Here is a 21,023-nt window from a genome sequence, read left to right as displayed (position 1 = left end):
TATGATAATAAATAGAACCTCAAACCTCAGATGAGCACTAAAAAGGACAATTCTTACCAAATACAGATTTATGGTAAATAATAAGAGAAACATAGACCTTGATTGCTCCTGGCTACAACAGTTCTGTAGGCAGACTAGCCATCTGATCAATGTGAGCACCCTGGAGCTTTGCCAGGCTTGTTCCATATGAAAATAAGGACACATAGGAGATCTAGGCTTTAATGCTTTTATTTTTGTGAATGGTTTGGTCTGAGCTCCCTGTTCCCATCCCAACATAAACCTATCACTGTTCTTCCTGGCTGCTTCCAAGAGAAATCCTGAAGCCAATTTGAAGTTTGGTGTTTTAACTTTCTCATGAGAGATGGGGAAGAAAGTCTGAGAATGTTCTCTGGCAAACAATAGGACAAGAGGTTTGGTGGCAGGATTGAGTCTAGAAAAACTGGCTTTTACTTTGGAAAGAAGAAAATGCTAAAGGAAAAACAGATTTCAATTGAGCAACAACATGTCCATAATTTCAGTTTCACATTATGCTAAAAGGGGTCCCACCCTAGAAAGGGGAGGGGAGAGAAGGAGGGAGGGGGAAAAGGAGGGAAGAAAGAGTGGGAAGGGGGGGGGGGAGAGTGAGACAAGACACAGGAGAGCTGAATACAAAACTGTCCAGTGACCTGGCCTTTGACCAGAAGAAGTGTGCCTGCATCTTAGTATCCTTTGTACTGGGGCAAAAGATGAGCTCCAATAAGAGTCCCAATGATTTCAGCAAATCTGGGCTAACTGTCCACAGCTAGGCTGAGGTCCTCTCCACCACAGGCAGAATAGATCTGGGAAAAATTACTGCCAGCTGTTTGACCTATTAGAGGTGGACTAGATGAGACCACACTCTCTGCTGCACAGAAGGGAAGGAAACAGCAAAGGGGGTTGTCTTTTTCATCAGGCCCAGAAGGGTCTCCCACAGTAATAACTTCTAAAAATAAAATAAATGACACCAGGTGAAATCAAGATATACAGAGTGAGCTTCAACATGGAAAACAGAACACTGGACTCTCCTTTCTTTCCATGAAACCAGCTGGTATACAGGACAGGAGAGGCTTCCCAGACACACTGTAAGTGGGGACAAGCTGCCAGAGCATCTCTACAATGCTATCAAGGCTTCATTTTGCTTAGCCGGAGATCCCGTTCAATTTCAAATTGTCTGTGATCCACTCGTTCCAGGAACGCTTTCCTTTCAATGTACCTGGAAGGGGACAAGAAACAGCAGTGTCAACAGAATCAAGAATTTTATATATATATATATATATATATATATATATATATACATGGACAAGAAAAGTGAATTAGAATTCAATATTAAATGAGCATTTCTTTAAAAAAAATCTTTACCTTCTGTCTTAGAATCAATATTATGTATTGGTTCCAAGCCAGAGAGTGGTAAGGACTAGGCAATGGGGGTTAAGTGACTTGCCCAGGGGAAGTGTCTGAGGCCAGATTGAACCCAGGACCTCTCATCTCTGGGTCTGGCTGTAAGTCCACTGAGCCACCTAGCTGCCTCTAAATGAGCATTTCTTAAACATTTGGTAGTCCTGAGCTCTGGGGATACTAACAAAAATGAAAGTCTCAACTCCTAAGGCTTATGTTCTACTGGGAGAGACTGGGAATAGGCAATAAATTCAGGAAAATATACAAAGTAATTTTAAGTGTCGAAGGTCTGGTGGGGGTGGTGCTGGAAGGATCAGAAAAGACCCTTGTGTAAGAGGGGGCATTTACAATGAATCTTAAAGGGGATTGGGGGAATTCCAAGAGGAGGGACTGTATCACTGAGACAGACATTTAGGAAAAAAACTTCCTTTAAAGGGAAGAACAAGGAGGTCAGTTTTCTGGAACTAGAGTTCATGAGGTGATATCAGACTCGAAATCAGGTTGAGTCAGACTATGAAGGGTTTTATTGATTCAAAAGCTTATATTTTACCCTGGAGGCAACTGAAGCTTCCTGATCATGGAAATGAATGAATAAATAAGTGCTTACTATGTATCTGGCTTTGTGCTAAGAGCTATATATAGTCAAAAAGAAGGGATGGTCAGAGGTTCATAGTGGACCCAGGACTAGACTAGATATGGAGAAAGCTCATTAATCTGAGCCTAGGATCTTAAGGACAGAAGTCTGATTCTTAGGGAAGAGGAGGAGGTGGCCAGTTAGGATGAAAGCAGTGTGGTCAGATCTATTATTTGGTAATATTAATCTGGTAACTGTGTGGACAATGGATTGGAGATGCTGAAGGCAGGGAGATCTATTAGGAGGCTATTGAAACAGTTCAGTATGGATTGAGGGATAAGGACCCGGACCAGGGGATGGTTGTCTGAATGAAGAGAAGAGGAAGGATATGAAAGCTGTTCTAGGGGTAGAATTGGCCCACATGGTACTTTATCAGATGAAGTTCAGGCTGTGGGAGCATTAAAAGTAAAGGGTAGGCGCAGCTAGGAAGCCTAGTAGATAAAGAGAGCCAGGCCTAGAGGGAGTACCTGGATTCAAATGTGGCCTCAGACACTTCCTAGCTGTGTGACCCTGGTGCTAACCAACTGTCTAGTCCTTATTGCTCTTCTGCCTTGGAACCAGTACTTAGCATCAGTTCTAAGACAGAAAATAGTCAAGGATGACTCCAGTGTTGTGAACCTGGATAAATGGAAGGCTGGTGCTCTTTACAGAAACTGAGATGTTAGGAAGAGGAATGGATTTGGGGGTACAGTTTTGTTTGGATATGTTGAATCTGAGATGCCTACAGGATAACCAGTTAGAAATGTCTAGCTAGCAGCTGGGGATATGGGCCTGGCCCTTAGGAAAGTAGTGATGGTTATAGCAAGGTTAACAACAATAATAACAGTTAACATTTCTAGACACTTTAGGGTTGGCAAAAAAAAAAAACAATTTACCTTCCATCTTAGAACTGATACTGTTCCCAGGCAAAAAGAGTGGTAAGGGCTAAGCAGTGATACTTAAATGACTTTCCCAGGGTCACACAGTTAGGATGTATCTGAAGCCTAATCTGAAAGGTCTTCCACACTCCAGACCTAGCTCTCAATCCACTGAGACACCTCAGAGCCTCCTAATTAGATATTAAGGAAAGGTACAATTCTTTTCCTTACCTTTTCCAACAAAAATTCCCTTCATTTGGGAATGAGTTCCTGGAAGGGCTGGTTGACCTTTCAGAGAAATGGCTCCCCCAGCTAGAACATGGGTTCACTTAAAAAATGAAGTTTTTTGATTTCTCAAAGTAGGTACTTAAGTGTTTTTCTTCACCATTCCAGGCAAGAGGGCAAGGGAGTCCTGGTACCCAGGCTGGCACAGTGAAGAAGTAGGCGTGTGCATGCATAATGCCAGGCTGGCTGCTTAATGAGATACAGCTGCATTATAATGTATCTCCTTGTTGCAAAGTGTACCAGAGCTTGGCCAGGGATGGGGGGAAGCGGGGAGCTATGCTACTAATTAATCTACTGGGAAAGCAAAATTGCTATTGAAAAAAGAGAGATAATTGAATCATTTCATTAATTTTTCCTTTGTTCCACTGAAGAAAATATGCATCTTTCATTACAAGTTCATTATATTTATATTGAGAATGTTCTACTGAGCTCAGTAAAACAAGGTTCTTTTGCTGAATTCAGAGCCTTGGGTTTCTTCTATATCAATACATTATAAAATCCAATCCCTAAGAAACAGCTAGGTGACTCAGTGGATAGAGTGCCAGGCCTAGAGACAGGAGGTCCTGGATTCAAATCAGGCCTTAGACACTTCTTAGCTGTGTGACCCTGGGCAACTTCCCCAGTTGCCTAGTTCTTTTACTACTCTTCTGCCTTGGAAATCACTCTTAGTATTGATTCTAAGACTTGAAGATAGGGGTTAAAAAAAATAATCTAATCCCTAACATTTGTTTCCCTTCAGACTTGTTAATCTAAAATGAAACAAAAAAACCCCAACCCTACCTTCCTAGGGAGCCTCCTCTCCTTATTATCTTTGAAGCTATCATTCAATCTCTAGTGGAACTCAAATTTTAAAAAAATTTCATTAAAAAATTTTTTTTCTTTTTTACATGATTCATTTTCTTTTCCTCTCCTCTTCTTTTCTCCCTCCCAGAGCCAACAAGCAATTCTACTGGGTTACACAAATGTTACTCAAAACCTATTTTTGTATTATTCATTTTTGCAATAGAGCAATCTTTTAAAGCCAAAGCCCCAAATCATATTCCCACATAAACAAGTGATAAGTCATATGCTTTTCTTCTGTGTTTCTACTCCCATAGTTCTTTCTCTTGATGTGGATAGCATTCTTTCCCATAAAGCCCTTGGGATTATCCTGGATCACTGTACTGTTACTAGTAGTAAAAACCATTTCGTTGGATCATTCCACAATGTTTCACTTTCTATGTACAATGTTCTTTTGGTTCTGCTCATTTCACTCTGAATCAGTTCTTCCAGTTCATGTAGAAATCCAGGAACTCAAAATTTTAAAAAATTAATGTTAAAAATTGCTTTACATGTAATTGGAAAAAAATAAGGTATTAAAAATATATTTCTTATGGCATCATGGAATCATTGACTTCTATTTGGTTCATTATAACTTTATGGGAGTTTGTTGCTTGGGTAAGGTTTTATACTTCCTGTAGCAAGATATTAATCTACTTTTCAATTGTCTCTTCCATATATCACATTTCCAGTTTTTTCCAAGTGCTCTCATTCTATTTATAAGGGAAAAAAAAAAAGACAGGAGGCAGCTGGGAGGCTCAGTGGATTGAGAGCCAGGCCTAGAGATGGGAGGTCCTAGGTTCAAATCTGGCCTCAGATACTTCCCAGTTGTGAGACCCTGGGCAAGTCACTTAACCCCCATTGCCTAGCCCTTACCACTCTTCTGCCTTGGAGTCAATACATAGTAGACTCTAAGACAGAAGGTAAGGGATTAAAAAACAAAAAAAACAAAAACACAAAACATCTCTTACTTCTCTTCCAGGAATTTGGGAGGGGGGGGGGTTGTCCAGGCTGTTATTCTCTGAGGCATTACCTAGAAATGTTCTGAAGTCATTCTCTTCTTTTGCATTGTGTTTTAAGCATCCTCCCCACCATAAAGACTCCCTGTGATGGGGTTCTTTTGTTGACTGCCCACTCTTTCAGGTACTTCCAGGTTTCAGACTTATGTAGGAACTAGCCTCTGCCACACTTCTGAAAGGAAGTGGGCTGCTTTCTTGGTGTATTGAGTATTGTGGTATACCAAGATCTCAGGGACAAGTTTTCAGTGTTCTCGAAGTGATGTGATCCAGGGCAAAGTCTGTTGCCCTACTGGTCTGAGTTCTCTTAAGTTTCTGAGCTGTTTTTGAGTTTGAGCAAGAGTAGATTGCTGCTGGTCTCAGCTCTTGTCAGCCAACTCGAATGCTCTGTGAATTCAAAGTGGCAGAATTGTAGGCTTCCCTTTGGTCAGGGATTCCTGCCTTGGTTATTTCCTTTGCAGACTGGGCTGGATGCTAGAAGTGAGACCCTGCCCTGAGTCTGGGGTCTATATCAAACTGCTGCTGCTGATTTCTGAACTTTATTTTTTCCTATTACACCTGCCTAAGGTCTCTGTCCTTGGGAATGCAACCCCTCATGTACAGGGTGCCCTGGACTGATGACAAGTGAGCCATTTAGCTGCCCATCTGGTCTAATGGAACTCTAGCATGGGCCTGAAATCTGTTGTAATGCCTCTCTCCTGAGTACTCCTCACCTAACCCTGTCCCCAATATTCATGAACTTCTCTGTCTCGCTATTCCAAGATGGACTGGACAAATGGCTCACTGTGACTTTTCTGGATTTCCCTATCAGGATTTGGACTGGTGCATTTTCTAAATTTGTCAAGAGTTTGTGGACCAAGCTTGCCATGCTGCTTGCTACCCTTCCACTCTCTTGACTGCCCTCCTCAGGAGATATTATTTGATATCTGGATTTTTAGTAATTTAAAGTTCATTCTTCTTTTAGTGACTCCTTTATTTACTTCAGTCTCTGAAGATGAGATGGCCCTTTAAGGGCTCCTTTTTTTTATAAATAGAGAAATTATGCCATAGAAAGGGAAATGATCTCATTATACAGCAGTGTAAGAACCTGGATGACCTCATTGTCAGTCTACTGCTCTGCACATTGGACAGTACTGCTTTTCCTGCATTCTCCCATAGATAAAATAGTAAGGATTAGAGAACCTAAAAGAAATTCAGTGGTGTGTTTCAAAAGAATGCTTTGAGCAACATGCCATTTCCCTGCCACCCTTCTGGTGGTAGGGAATGTGTAGGGGTAAGTGGTCTTGAGTGCTCTGTGGTTTATATATTTGGAGCTCATTTAAAGAAAAGGAAGTAGTGCTTGAATTAAGATGCTTCATTAGGCATGAATAATGTTGCTGCAGGTTTGAGAAGCAATGCTAAAACAAGCTGACCTTGGGAAGATTAAGGACAAAAGCATATGTCCTAGGGGTATTAAGGCAGCAAGAAGAGGGAAAAGCCAGTCTCATCAACTAGCTCAAGAGGCTTCAAAGGAGCACCTTGAATGGAGTGATATTTCAGAGGGCAATCAGGATAAATAGTGAGGCAGGGGTAAGGTGCCCACTGCTAGAAGAGTTCATTTATCTCTCTGACACTTATCTGGAAACAAATGCTGCAGTTAATGGGATCTTTGTGATAGCTCCAGTTTGGTGCCAAGAGTCAACCATAAACAAAACCACTATTGAGTAAGGAGGTCCCATACACAGAGACTGCAGACAGCACTGACTGGCCTAACATAAGAGACTCTATTGCTGCCTTATGGGTTCCTCCATCAGCTGCATTACTACACACACCCAGTCTCACAATTTGGTGTAAGACCTTCAAGTAGAATGTACTTGGGGACCTATAGGGAATGTGACTGATGAGGGGAAAGCCAAATGGGATGGAGCTTAATGTGCAGGGGGCAGTTCGGGAGGGAACTTCACACATGAGCCTGGCTCTCCTGGCCATGTAAAACAGCCCTTGAGAGTTTTCAAAGGGACAAGTGGGTATCCTATAAGGTAGTTTGCCGTAGACAAGTGCACTGAGGAAGTCGATTTTACATGAATGATTTCACATACTTTCAGTTACTTGCAGTGACTCAGCAAGACAGTGTTAGCCTTGGAATGCTAAAGGATTCTCAATACTAAATCTCCAAGAGTACCTTTTCCTTTTACATTGACACTTATAAAACGGATTCCAGTTAAAAGATGGCTACTCATCTAGACTAAACTTGATAAAGCATGCCAACTAGAACTAAGTATGCATCAAGAACTCAAATGACTTATTTAGCATCATCTACACTGAGAATTGGGGCAGAGCCAGTACAATCTGACATCATTCTGAATTCTAAACCCAAATAACAATCTTGAGAGAAAAAAAGCCAGTTTTTTGAGAACCAGGAAAAAAACAAAACAAAACCCCACTTTCCTCTCTTTTCTAAAAGTCTTGCAGGTAGAGGGCTAATCAGGTTTCCTAGCCTGCAAAGGTCATACTGCAGTAATAAGGCAGGATTTCTAGAATCGCTAAATTACAATAGAATTCTGTGGTTTGGTTGAGAAAAGACCAAAGGAAGAATGCTGAGAATCTGAACTATGACAAACAGGCACTAGATTTTTAGTGTCTCATGCCAAGCACCAACAGGCTTGAATGACACTAAAACAAGCAATAACATGGTATCTATAAGAGAGATTGCAGTTCATAGCAACGTTCCTAACCCAGAGGAAAGATTCCATAACAACTCCCTTCATGTTCATCAGAATGTGATCAAACATGACAACATATAAGAATTCTGCAAACTCTAAAGGGCTAGGTAAATTCTAATTCTTCTTCTTATTATTATTATACATTTTCACATAATGAATTTTAAATGAATAATGGTTGGGGATTTAGAGAAGAGAGGTAAAGGTGTTGCTTTGAGAATGAGCTAACAAAAAAATTCTTCATCTCTTTTAGAACTCATGCCATTTCCTTCCTGAGTAATATGACCTTCCTGATAAAGGGTCAAACCAAGTCTGTTCTATTGACAATGCCATTCACTGAATGTAAAGTTGAGTGAATGGAATTTTAAGTTTTATTTGCTCTCCACTGCTTTCCCTCCCACAACTCTGTAGTGTGTCTTGGGTTGTGTAGAAATTTCAAAGTGAGAATTTTTTCTTTAACTCTTGTGTTGTGTCTCCCTCTGAACTAAAGGAAATAGGAAATAGTTAGCTGCTTGTTAGCCACTGACCTCCATAAACCTTCAATTTGACTGCACTGCAGCAGTCAAACCTAATGAAGCTTGTGGAGGGCCTTTACGTGCCAGTCTGTTTTTAATCTTTTCAGTGTAATAATTCCTTCCTCTTACCTCACTGCATTCGACATGAGTATTGTTGGAAAGACTTGCCTTTGATGATTAAAGCCTCTGGGAAATTCACTTTAACTTAGAGGACTAGACAAAGTGTCCAAGAGCACAGACTCCTTACACTGACCTTTCAAGAAGGAAGCTGAGCAACTAAAGGTTCTCTGGCACAGATAGACTGTGTCTGCAAAGGACACTTTACCTATCCCAGGTATTAGTACCAATTCTGCTGACTGGTATTTGATTTTCAGATGAGGATGATGGTTCCCTGGAGTTACATCCTTCATTTCTAAATTGCTAATTCTAAACTCTCTCACAGATCTAGAAAAACCCAAGCTCCCAGCTGTCAGTGGGATAAAAGTTTAGCAATGTCGGTCTAGTGACAAGAAGGTCACATGTTGTGACTGATTGCCACCATCATAGTAAATGACACTCAAGGATATTTGACTGGTACATTCCCAAGGGACAAGTAAAAACCATTAGCCTTTCAGCCTTTTTGAGAATCTCTTCAATTTAGGTATTAGACAGTTGGCAGTAAGAAGTGAGTAAGAACAAACATGAAGGAAAAATGTCACTTTTTGACAGAGATTGTTTTGGGGAATAAACAGTGACCCTGCCCAGCAGCCTAAGACCTACATGTACCAGAAAAGGAATCTAAAGCAGTAACTCTTACTCTAAGCTTTACAAAGTGCAGAATCACAACAAAGATAAGACAAATATTTGGTGCCTTATATACCTACTATGTGGACACAAAATGAAAAAGTAGAGTCCCTGCTTTTAAAGCCCTTAAATTCTATTGGAGTATGGATGGGTACTGGTATACATAATGCAAGGAAGACTGAAAAAAGGAAAGAGAATATAGCATGTGGACCAACAGGAAAGCTTTTACAGAAGAAATGGCACCAAAATGGGGCCTTGAGGAAAGATGCTGTTTTTGAAAGGAGAGCACTGCAGAAAGGAGGAACAGTTTCTCTGAAAGCATGGAGGTGGAAGTCATGGCATCAGTTTGGGGAACAGGATGAAATGTGGCTGGAAAGGGGCTGTAACTGTAGGCTTTTATCCTGTTAGTGATGGGAAGTTACATGGTGAGGCCCCTGCCTAAAGAATATTTTTTTGTCAGCTCTTTGGGAATGGCCTGGAGAGGGAAGAGAGCAAAAGCAGAGGGACTGATAAGGAGGATATTATAGTAGTTTAGGTGAGTGGGAGTGCTCACACAAAAGCACTGTGAATGGAAGGGACATAGGTAGAGATATTCTCAACAAGATTTGGGAACTGACTGGATGAGAGGTTGAAGAAAAGAAAGACTTAAGGATGCATCTGAGGGGGCAGCTAGGGAGCACAGTAGAAAGAGTGCCAGCCTAGAGTCAGGAGGGTTCAAGTTTGGCCACATACTTCCTAGCTGCATGACCCTGGGCAAGTCATTTAACCCTGTTTGCCTACCCCTTGCTGCTCTTCTGACTTAGAATTAATACTAATACAGAAGGTACGGGTTAATATATATCTCTATCCATCCATCCATCTATCTATCTATCTATCTATCTATCTATCTATCTATCTATCTATCTATCTATCTATCTATCTATCTATCTCTTTTTATCTCTGTCCCTCCCTCCATCTATCTATCTATCTATCTATCTATCTATCTATCTATCTATCTATCTATCTATCTATCTATCCATCTATCCATCTATCTATCTATCTAAGATATAGATTAACATGGTAACTATGATTCTGTCTGTTTTCAGTAATTCAATATGCTCACATTCAATCATGTGAATATTATCTCCACCAAGATAGATCACATTCAGCTACATCTTCTTGTCCTTTGCAATCATTGCTCATGCTTTCCAAAGGATCTGTGCCTTTTCAAAATTGTACCTAAATAGTTCCCAGATTTGTTTATCTCATATACAATAGATGCTGAAGGTACCAGATGATGGTACAGGGCAATTAAGGGCCAAGTTCTCCTTTCAAAGTATTCAACAAACTTGGAGTTGTAAAGATAATTTTAGCGTTATGACTTAAAATCTAAATTTAATTGGTTGCCAGGGAAAATAATGAAAACTCTTTTACAAATGAGGACATAAAGATAGACAGAGGTTATGTAATTGTAAAGTCAGCAGCAAAAGACCTTGGAAACAAAGGTATATTAGAATCAACTCCAGGCAACCATGTTTCTTTGTCACTGACACCTTGTCTCAGCTATTTTAATCATATCAAGCCCCTCTGCAAATTCTAATAACTGTTCCTGGTTATGCCTTCTACCTCTTCTATGTGATGGTCCTTCAAAATATTTGAAGACATTATTATGCCCTTTCAAAGTCTTGGTCAAGGTAAGCACCCATGGTTCTTTCCTTCAATCCTCATATAGTATAATATTGGGTCTATCACTATCCTTCCTAAAAAAATGGTGTCTAGACCTGAAACACAATAGTCTACTACAGTTTGGCCAAGGTAGGGTACAGTATGGCTATTGTAAAAAGGGAGATTTGAACCCCAGACTTCAATCCCCAGAAGTCCTTGCTAGCTCCCAGAATTCTCTCTAATCTCCCTGAGTGCAAGATCACAAATTATTATTTAAAGGAGCTCTCCGTCTACTGGGCTCTCTTCCTACTTCCGCTTCCAAGCAGATGCGTCTCTTATGATGTAAGTGAAACTGAATGGGCCTTTCGGCCCTCCTAGGCACGTGCTTTCTTACTTGTATTTTCTTAAATTCTTAATCTTTAATAGACCTCTAAAATATAATACTTCTAGCAGAGAAACTAATTTTTACTTGCCACAGTTCAGCGATTTTAATCATAACACTATCAAATTCATTATATCCAATACTATGCCTGCCATTAGTTTTCTTAGCCAACAACTTATACTAAAGACTTGTACTGCACTTGTCTTATACTAAAACTCCACTTTTTCAAATGAATTGGTTTCCAGTTACAGCTCCATCTTACATTTGTGAAATTGATTTATGAAACCCAGTACAAGATTTTACATATCTATTAAATTATTAGATACCAAATTGTTGAGATTTTTTTTCAATCCTGACCCTGTCATCCTATATATACTTCCTACCTCTCTGCCATGTAAAAATCTGATAAATATGCTATTTTGTCTTTATTCAAATCAGTGTTAAAAATGTTAAACAGAAGAGGTCCAATAGTTTCTTGGAACGCCATCACTATAAGGAGATGCTGACCCAGTGGTAACTACTCTTAGGTTCTTCTGAATCTTGTCTAGGCCATATCAGTGTTTTGCCTACAAAAAACAGTATGAAACACTCATTAAATGCTTTGCTTCTAATCTAAGAAAATTATTTATAGCAGGGATTCTGTACCTGAGGTCAGTGAAATAATAAAAAAAATTTTTTTTGGATAACTTAGTTTGTGTTTCTTTTGAAATCCTATGTATTTTAAAACATTATTTTGAGAAGAGATCCATAGGCTTCATCAGACTACCCAAGGGGTCCATTACATAAAAAAGGTTAAGAATCCATGATCTCCAATGGAATAGATGAGGTAATCAACACATGGCAGTTAATGTTCATAGCAATTTAGTGTTTGATAAATGGAAAAATGCAAGCTTTTGGGGAAAGAACTCACTTTGATAAAAACTGCTGGGAAAACTGGAAAACAGAATTATATATCAATAATATATATGTATATAAACTATATACACTGCCTGGGAGAGGGAGGGAAAAATCTAATACTTAAAATGTCAGAAAACAATTGCAAAAAATGGTTTCTACATGTAACTGAAAAAATACATAATTTGAATCCAGGTCCTCCCAATTTCAGGCCTGGAAGTCTATCTACTATACCACCTACCTCCCCCATAATTTAATTAATTTTTTTTCAATTAATAAGCATTAGTCTTCTTTCTCTGATGCCTCTTCCCCAAAGGAAAACAACAACAAACCTGCAACAGGTTTAGACATAAAAACTACATTCCAACACTAGGCATGTCAAAAAATGTGTCTCACTGTACATATCTAGCCCATCACCTCTCTGTCAGGAGGGAGGAAGCATTCTAAATGATCAGTCCTCAGGCTCTTTGAAAAGGATGTCTACAATAGATGCTTGAGGTGTCTTCCAATTTTACTGTTCCACCCAAACTTCCCTCTCCAAAGTGACTACTACTCTTGCAGTTGCCCAGTACCATAGCCATTTCTAGATCTTCTTCCTTCCTGATCTCTCCACTTTCTTGGACACTACACTGATACTGTGTCCAACCTGTATTTTTTTTTTGGAGGTTTTGCTTATAGGTATTTTGGGGTTACTCTCTTCTTCTAGGTCTATGTCTTGTACTCCTGTACTCTTGGTAGGTTTTAATCTTTTTTTTGTTTAGTTATTTTCCCAATAATCTGCTCTAGACAAACTTATTGGTAACCTCTCTTGGAGCTCAGGGAGCTGAGTCTGAGATCCTGGCCCCTTTGGGAAATCCCCCTGCATTGATTTCCCAGGGTGGGGATGAGTTGAAGAAAGCTCTGTGCTGGAGATTGTAGGCACCGAGTCAGTCTCCAGACTCCAACCAGCTCATTCAGGTCTTTGACTGAGTCCAAAATCTTCTCTGGGGAGCTCTGAGCTGCTAGCCCATTTTGGAGCTCTGGATTCTAACTCTGTAATCCTGGTCACTTCCCTTTAGGTAGAATTTTTGATCTCGGGATAGAAAGATGACCCATTGTAGTTTCTTCTACAATTTCCTGAACACAACTACAACCAGCATTCTTCTTTAGATTGTCTTTGGAATAATTATTGGGAAAGCTGAGCTGTTTTGCTTCCTCTTACTCCACCATCTTGGTTGTTCTTCTCAGCCTCATAATGTTCTTATAGAGATCAAGTGAGAAAATTTACTATAAAGGACTCTGTACATGTAAAGTCCAAAGCTGCTACTATTATTATTTTCATTGTAATCAAGAGGCTTGCAATGTTGATCTGTTTGAATTTCATGCAGATCTCTTCTTTTCCTCTTCTGCCATGATTATTATCGGCTTATTTAATGGTTTGACCCTACTGTCTTCTCCCCATCTATGAGAGGATTTCTTTTAACTTTTTCTAGATGCAGCTCTTAAAATGTCTGTAGAGGCAAGCTAAGGTTGGAGAAAAACTCTAAAGCTCTATGGGAAATGGGCATGGAAGGCAAGTGAAGGTGGTAGAACAGTAACACAGAGATCATCAAATCTGCATTTGAAACACACAATCAGATCTATGGGACCATCTGGTGATAGATTCTTCATCATAAGGAGGAGGAGGAATAGCAGAGCATTCTATTAGTTATTCACTAACTGAGTTATGTTGTTTTCCAATGCTTAAAGAACTCTCCATGGTACCCATGTTCCTCCTAATCTCATTTTTTCTTTCTGGTCTACATTTAACTCATTATCCTTTGCTTATAGCTTTGTGCCTTACTTTTATGAGGCTTTTAATTAATGCTGGCATCTTGGGTAGAGTTCATTGTACAGACTCAATACTAAGAAGTAGAACCTTTGCTGAGAGCTCCTCTATGTCTAAGATCACTTCAGAGAGACTAGGAAAGAGGATGAAATGCCTGGGCTCAATGAAGCAGTAGGGTGGATTTAGGAAATGAGGTTAAGAGGACCCAAAACCCCCCATTCTGTGGCTATCTGGAAGACATCTTACTTAAAAAAAAAAAGGAATTTTATCCATACCCTTTGCTTTCACATTGCCTAAATCTTCCCTAATATTCCCTACCTACTATCTTTCCTAGAGAGCCCTCTCCTATTAAAAAGAATTTTATTAAAAGAAAAAGAAACAAGATTCATTAAAATCAATCAGCCTGCCAAGAAAAAAAGAGACAGCTGTGCTGTACAATGTTGCATGCCCACTCCATCCTCCTTGGTGGGAGAGGAGTCTTCTTTGCCCTCTGTTTGGGGGCCATGTGTGTTCGTGTGGTTCTTCCCATTGAGGTTGTTATAGGCTTAGGCACTATATATATAGGCACTGTTTTCTGGCTCTGCCACCTTTTCTCTGCATCAGTGTGTTGGTGCTCCCATGTTTCTGTGTACTTCTCCTGGTCATCATTTCTAACAGCAGAGGAAAATCCTTTACATGCAGGCACCATGCTTCATTTGGCTGTTCCCTGGGTGTTGGGCAGCTGTTCCCTTTTTTCCCAGAGATCTATCTGCATGTGGTGCTCCTTTCTGTGAATGTCTGATGACCTCAAGACTAGCATAGAGCATTCTGAGCGCCCTTCCCCCTTATGTATCACATCATACTTCTGGAAAGGTGACCTATTGCCATGAGATCAATGTTAAGCAATCAGTGGAGTGCAGAGGCATAGGCTTGTAGTCCTTGCTGCTGGGACAGACCTCTTGCCCCTTCATGCTTTCACAAAGGCTGTCTCCTATGCCTAGAATACTTTAATTCTTAGCTTCTTTCAAGTCTCAGCTCAAGCCCCATATCCTACACAAGGACTTTCCTAGCACCCCTTAATTATTAGCGCTCTCCTGATTTCCACCCCTTGCCCTACCAAATGACTCTCTTTAATTTTGGATTTAATGATATGGGTATATGGCTTTTTTTTCCAGAAAAATGTGAGCTCCCTGAAGGCAAGGATTCTATGGTTTTTCCTTCTGTGTTTCTACCACTTGGCCTAGTATGTACCAAGTACACAGCAGGTGGTTAAATCATCCTTTGTGAGATCTCTCTTCTGTACGTCTCACAATCCTGTGACAGCATGCTCCATCATTTCCTCCTTTTTTCTGGGCTCTAAGGAAGAGGTGGCCCTTTGTACCCACCCTTCTACAAGTAGGTTTCACCTCATCTCCCTTGTAGCAGATTGTATTCACTGTTATACCTTCTTCTTCTTCTTCTTCTTTTTTGTTTAACATGTAAGCATTTTTATTTTTTATTTATTTATTTTATTTAGTCAATTTAGAACATTATTCCTTGGTTACAAGAATCGTATTCTATACCTCCCTCCTCTAGTCCCACCCTCCCCATAGCCCATGTGCAATTCCACTGGGTATTACATGTGTCCTTGATCTGAACCTATTTCCATGTTGTTGATGTTTGCACTAGGATGTTCATTTAGAGTCTACATCCCCAATCATATCCCCCTTGACCCATGTGATCAAGCAGTTGTTTTCCTTCAGTATTTCTACTCCCCCAGTTTTTCCTCTGAATGTGGAGAGTGTTCTTTCTTGTAGATCCCTCCGAGTTGTTCAGGGTCATTGCATTGCCACTAATGGAGAAGTCCATTACATTTGATTGTGCCACAGTGTATCAGTCTCTCTGTACAATGTTCTCCTGGTTCTGCTACTCTCACTCTGCATCAGTTCTTGGAGGTCGTTCTAGTTCACATGGAATTCCTCCAGTTCATTATTCCTTTGAGCACAATAGTATTCCATCACCAACAGATCCCACAATTTGTTCAGCCATTCCCCAATTGAAGGGTATCCCCTCATTTTCCGATTTTTTGCCACCACAAAGAGCGCAGCTATGAATATAAAAAACCATGCATTTTTCCTTATTATCTCTTTGGGGTACAAACCCAGCGGTTTGCTATGGCTGGATCAAAGGGCAGACAGTCTTTTATTGCCTTTTGGCATAGTTCCAAATTGCCTTCCAGAATGGTTCCAGAATTCACAACTCCACCAGCAATGCATTAATGTTCCAAATTTGCCACATACCATCCAGCATTCATTACTTTCCTTTGCTGTCATGTTAGTCAATCTGCTAGGTGTGAGGTGGTACCTCAGAGTTGTTTTTATTTCCATCTCTCTGATTATAAGAGATTTAGAACACTTTTTCATGTGCTTTCATAGCTTCGATTTCTTTAACTGAAAATTGCCTATTCATGTCCCTTGTCCATTTGTACAATTGATTTAGCTCTTTATAAATTTGAGTAATTAGGCCTTTGTCAGAGGTTTTTGTTATGAAGATTGTTTCCCAATTTGTTACTTCCCTTCTAATTTTGGTTGCATTGGTTTTGTTTGTACAAAATTTTTTTAATTTGATGTAATCAAAATTATTTATTTTACATTTTGTGATTTTTCCTAACTCTTGCTTGGTTTTAAAATCTTTCCTTTCCCAAAGATCTCACATGTATACTATTCTGTGTTCACCTAATTTACTTTCTTTATGCTCAAGTCATTCACCCATTCTGAGTTTATCTTGGTGAGATGTTGATCCAAACCTAATTTCTCCCATGCTGTCTTCCAATTTTCCCAGCAATTTTTATCAAATAGTGAATTTTTGTCCCAAAAGCTGGGATCTTTGGGCTTATCGTAAATTGTCTTGCTGAGGTCACTTACCCCAAGTCTATTCCACTGATCCTCCTATCTGTATCTTAGTCAGTACCATACTGTTTTGATGACCACTACTTTATAGTACAGTTTGAGATCTGGGACTGCAAGACCACCTTCCTTCTCATTTTTTTTTCATTATTTCCCTGGATATCCTTGATCTTTTGTTCTTCCAAATGAACTTTTTAATGGTTTTTTCTAATTCAGTAAAAAAGTTTTTTGGTAGTTTGATTGGTATGGCACTAAATAAGTAAATAAGTTTGGGTAGGATGGTCATTTTTATTATGTTAGCTCTTCCTACCCATGAGCAGTTAATGTTTTTCCAATTGTTTAGATCTAGTTTTAGTTGTGTGGAAAGTGTTTTGTAGTTGTATTCATATAGTTCCCAAGTATTTTATTATATAGATTTATACATATTTTATTATATAGAAATGCTGATGATTTATGTGGGTTTATTTTGTTTCCTGCAACTTTGCTAAAGTTGTTGATTATTTCCACTAGCTTTTTAGTTGATTCTCTACAATTCTTTAAGTAGACCATCATATCATCCACAAAGAGTGATAGCTTGGTCTCCTCATTGCCAGTTTTAATACCTTCAATTTCTTTTTCTTTTCTAATTGCTACTGCTAGTGTTTCTAGTACAATGTTAAATAATAGAGGTGATAATGGGCATCCTTGTTTCACTCTTGATATTATTGGGAATGCATCTAGTTTATCCCCATTGCAGATGATTTTGGCCGATGGTTTTAGATAAATATTGTTTATTATTTTTAGGAAAGGCCCTTCTATTCCTATACTTTCTAGTGTTTTCAATAGGAATGGATGTTGTATTTTGTCAAAGGCTTTTTCTGTGTCAATTGGGATAATCATGTGATTTTTGTTGGTTTGCTTATTGATATGGTCAATTATGTGGATGGTTTTTCTAATTGAACCATCTTTGCATTCCTGGTACAAATCCCACCTGATCATAATGAATAACCTTCATGATGACTTGCTGGAGTCTTTTTGCTAGTATTCTATTCAAGATTTTTGCATCTATGGTTCATTAAGGAGATTTGTCCATAGTTTTCTTTCTCTGTTATTGACCTGCCTGGCTTTGGAATCAGTACCATATTTGTGTCATAAAAGGAATTTGGTAGAACTCCCTCTTTGCTAATTATGTCAAATAGTTTGTATAATATTGGGATTAGTTTGAATGTTTGGTAGAATTCACTTGTGAATCCATCAAGCCCTGGTGATTTTTTCTTTTGTTTTTTTTTATTTTATTTTTTGTTTGTTTTGTTTTGTTTGCTCATTTTTTAATGCTCAGGAAATGATGAAGCAAAGTGGAGTGGGTTATAAATTGCTAGACATTAAGTCATGAAGACCAAAAGTTAAATTCTCCTTCCACCATTTCTGAATATGTATAAGGATAGAGATAGGAACCAGATCTATGATTTCAATGTAAAGGTGAGGAAACTCCCTCAATCAGTGTAGCTCAGCACCTTTTTTGGTGACCTAAGAATTCTGAAAGCTTCCTAGAGTACTGAGAAGTTGAGGGGTTTACTCATGGTATCTCAGCTAATATATCTTTTTGTTTGTTTGTTTGTTTGTTTTTAATTTTTATTTGGTCATTTCCAAACATTATTCATTGGAAACAAAGATCATTTTCTTTTCTTCCCTCCCCACCCTCCCACCACCTCTCCCATAGCCCACGCGCAATTCCACTGGGTATCACATGTGTTCTTGATTCAAACCCATTTCCATGTTGTTGGTATTTGTATTAGAGTGTTCATTCAGAGTCTCTCCTCAGTCATATCCCCTCCACCCCTGTAGTTAAGCAGTTGCTTTTCATCGGTGTTTTTACTCCCACAGTTTATCTTCTGCTTGTGGATAGTGTTTTTTAGATCCCTGCAGATTGTTCAACCTGGTGATTTTTTCTTAGGGAGTTCTTTGATGGCTTATTCAATTTCTTTTTCTGATATGGGATTACTTAAGAATTCTATTTCTTCTTCTGTTAATCTAGGCAATTTATATTTTTGTAAATATTCATCCATATCACTTAGATTGCCATATTTGTTGCCATATAATTGGGCAAAATAGTTTTTAATGGTTGCCTTAATTTCCTCTTCACTGGAGATGAGGTCTCACTTTTCATCTATGATACTGTTAATTTGGTTTTCTTATTTCCTTTTTTAAAAATTAGATTGATCAGAACTTTGTCTATTTCATTTGTTTTTTTCAAAATACCAGCTTCTAGTCTTATTTATTAGTTCAATAGTTCCTTCAGTTTTGATTTTATTAATTTCTCCCTTAATTTTTAGGATCTCTAATTTAGTTTTCATCTGGGGATTTTTGATTTGTTCACTTTCAAGTTTTTTGATTTGCTTGTCCAATTCATTGGCCTCTGCCTCCCCTAATTTGTTAATATATGAACTCAAGGATATAAACTTCCCCCTGAGTACTGCTTTGGCTGCATCCCATAGATTTTGAAAGGATGTCTCATCATTGTCATTTTCTTCAATGAAATTATTAATTGTTTCTATGATTTGTTCTCTAACTAACCAAGTTTGGTAAATCATATTATTTAACTTCCAATTAAGTTTTGATTTGCCTCTCCATAAACCCTTACTGATTATTATTTTTATTACATTATGATCTGAAAAGGCTGCATTTATTATTTTTGCTTTTCTGCATTTGTTTGTCATGTTTTTATGCCCTAGTACATGGTCAATCTTTGTGAATGTACCATGTGCTGCTGAAAAGAAGGTGTATTACTTTTTTGTCCCTATTTCTTTTTCTCCATATATCTATTAACTCTAATTTTTCTAAAATCTCATTCACGTCTCTTACCTCTTTCTTATTTATTTATTTATTTGATTTATCTAAATTTGATAGTGGTAAGTTCAGGTCTCCCATTAGTATAGTTTTACTATCTATTTACTCCTTCAACTCCACTAATTTCTCCTTTAGAAATCTGGATTCTATGCCATTTGATGCATACAAGTTGAGTACCTATACTTCCACATTGTTTAGACTGCCTTTTATCCAGATGTAGTTACCTTCCCTATCCCTTTTAATCAGTTCTATTTTTACTTTGGCTTTGTCAGAAATCATGATTGCAACTCCTGCCTCCTTTCTATCAGTTGAGGCCCAACAGGTTTTGCTCCAACCTTTAATTTTAACCTTGTGAGTGTCAACCCACCTCAAGTGTGTTTCTTGCAGACAACATATGGTAGGATTTTGATTTCTAATCCACTCTCCTTTTTGTTTTCGTTTTATGGGTGAGTTCATCCCATTCACGTTCAAAGTTATGATTGCCACTTGTGTATTCCCCAGCATTTTGATATTCTCTCCTAGTTCTGTCCTTTCTTCTTTTGCTATATCCTTTTAAACCAGTGGTTTAATTTTAATCAGTCCCCCTAATCCCCACCCTTAATAAGCTTCCCTTTCTTTCCCCTCCCTTTTTGTTCCCTTCTTATTTTTTCAGGTTCTTTTAAGTTGCCTTCCCCCTCTCTTTCCCTCCCTTTTTGTATTCCTCCCTGCCCCCTACCCCCCCCCCCCTTAGTTTTCTCTTTTCGCTTTCCCTGTAGGGTTAGATAGAATTCAATACCCCAATGGATCTAGATGTTCTTCCCTCTCAGAATCGATTTCACTGAAAGTAAGGTTTAACTATTACCTATTAGCACTGTGAATCTTTAAAAATTACTCAGACTGTACTTTAGAAGATTTAATTTAGCTATTTCCTTATTGTAACAATGGAGATACTTGGTCTAACAGAATCAGGAATAGACAGTGACCTTGGAAACTACTTTGCCCTAATTAGACTGTACTTTAGGGGAAGATAAAGTTGTAAACTCCTGATTGAACATTGAAGGTACTTAACTCATACCTTATAGTGAAGCTAAGACTTAAGCTAAGTCTATTTTTAGATCTAATACAAAAAGGTGTTAAGTACCTATAAAGGTTAAATTAATCACAAAAAGGTCAAGTAACTCACAAAAGGTAAGCTTAACAAAGAAGTGTAAAGTACCTCAGAAGATATAATCTAAACAGAGAAGGTGAGAACTAAAGAGTGGATAGTCCTGGAGAAAATCTAATCAAAGAAGGTGAGAACTAAAGAATAGACAGTCCTGGAAAAAGTGTCTACTATGATTGGTAGATGTGAAAATGTGGGGGAGATAACATAAGAAAATTTCTTTAAAAGGAGACTAAAAAAGTCAGTTCAGGTAAATCAGTTGGGAGTGCAATTGAATTCAGTCCGGAGTGAAATTAGATTCGAAGTTCAGTTCAGTGAGGACTGGAACTCAGCCTGGAGGATCCTCCTCAGACAGCTTCCTTGGAGACAGTCTCATGGTGAGTGATAAGACTGACTTCCTTTCCTTTGGGCTTAGGGAGGCCACTTTGGCCAAGGTCTTTAATT

The 21,023-nt window shown here is 38.7% G+C and overlaps 1 protein-coding gene across 2 annotated transcripts in view; it reads right to left on the bottom strand.

The window, feature by feature from the left end:
- Positions 1 to 202: 202 nt before the first annotated feature.
- CFDP1 (craniofacial development protein 1) overlaps positions 203 to 21,023 on the bottom strand; it is a 155,861-nt gene continuing 135,040 nt past the window's right edge. For both annotated transcript variants that reach the window (XM_007477399.3, XM_001367608.4), the window contains one exon: positions 203 to 1,231. In XM_007477399.3, the coding sequence (XP_007477461.1) occupies positions 1,141 to 1,231 (91 nt within the window). In that variant the 3' untranslated portion in view covers positions 203 to 1,140. The remainder of the gene's footprint in view (positions 1,232 to 21,023) is intronic.

The sequence above is a fragment of the Monodelphis domestica genome, chromosome 1 (assembly GCF_027887165.1).
Source record: "Monodelphis domestica isolate mMonDom1 chromosome 1, mMonDom1.pri, whole genome shotgun sequence".
Lineage (NCBI taxonomy): Eukaryota > Metazoa > Chordata > Mammalia > Didelphimorphia > Didelphidae > Monodelphis > Monodelphis domestica.
The sequence above is the reverse complement of the archived record's forward strand: the minus strand, read 5'-3'. Positions and strand labels throughout refer to the sequence as shown.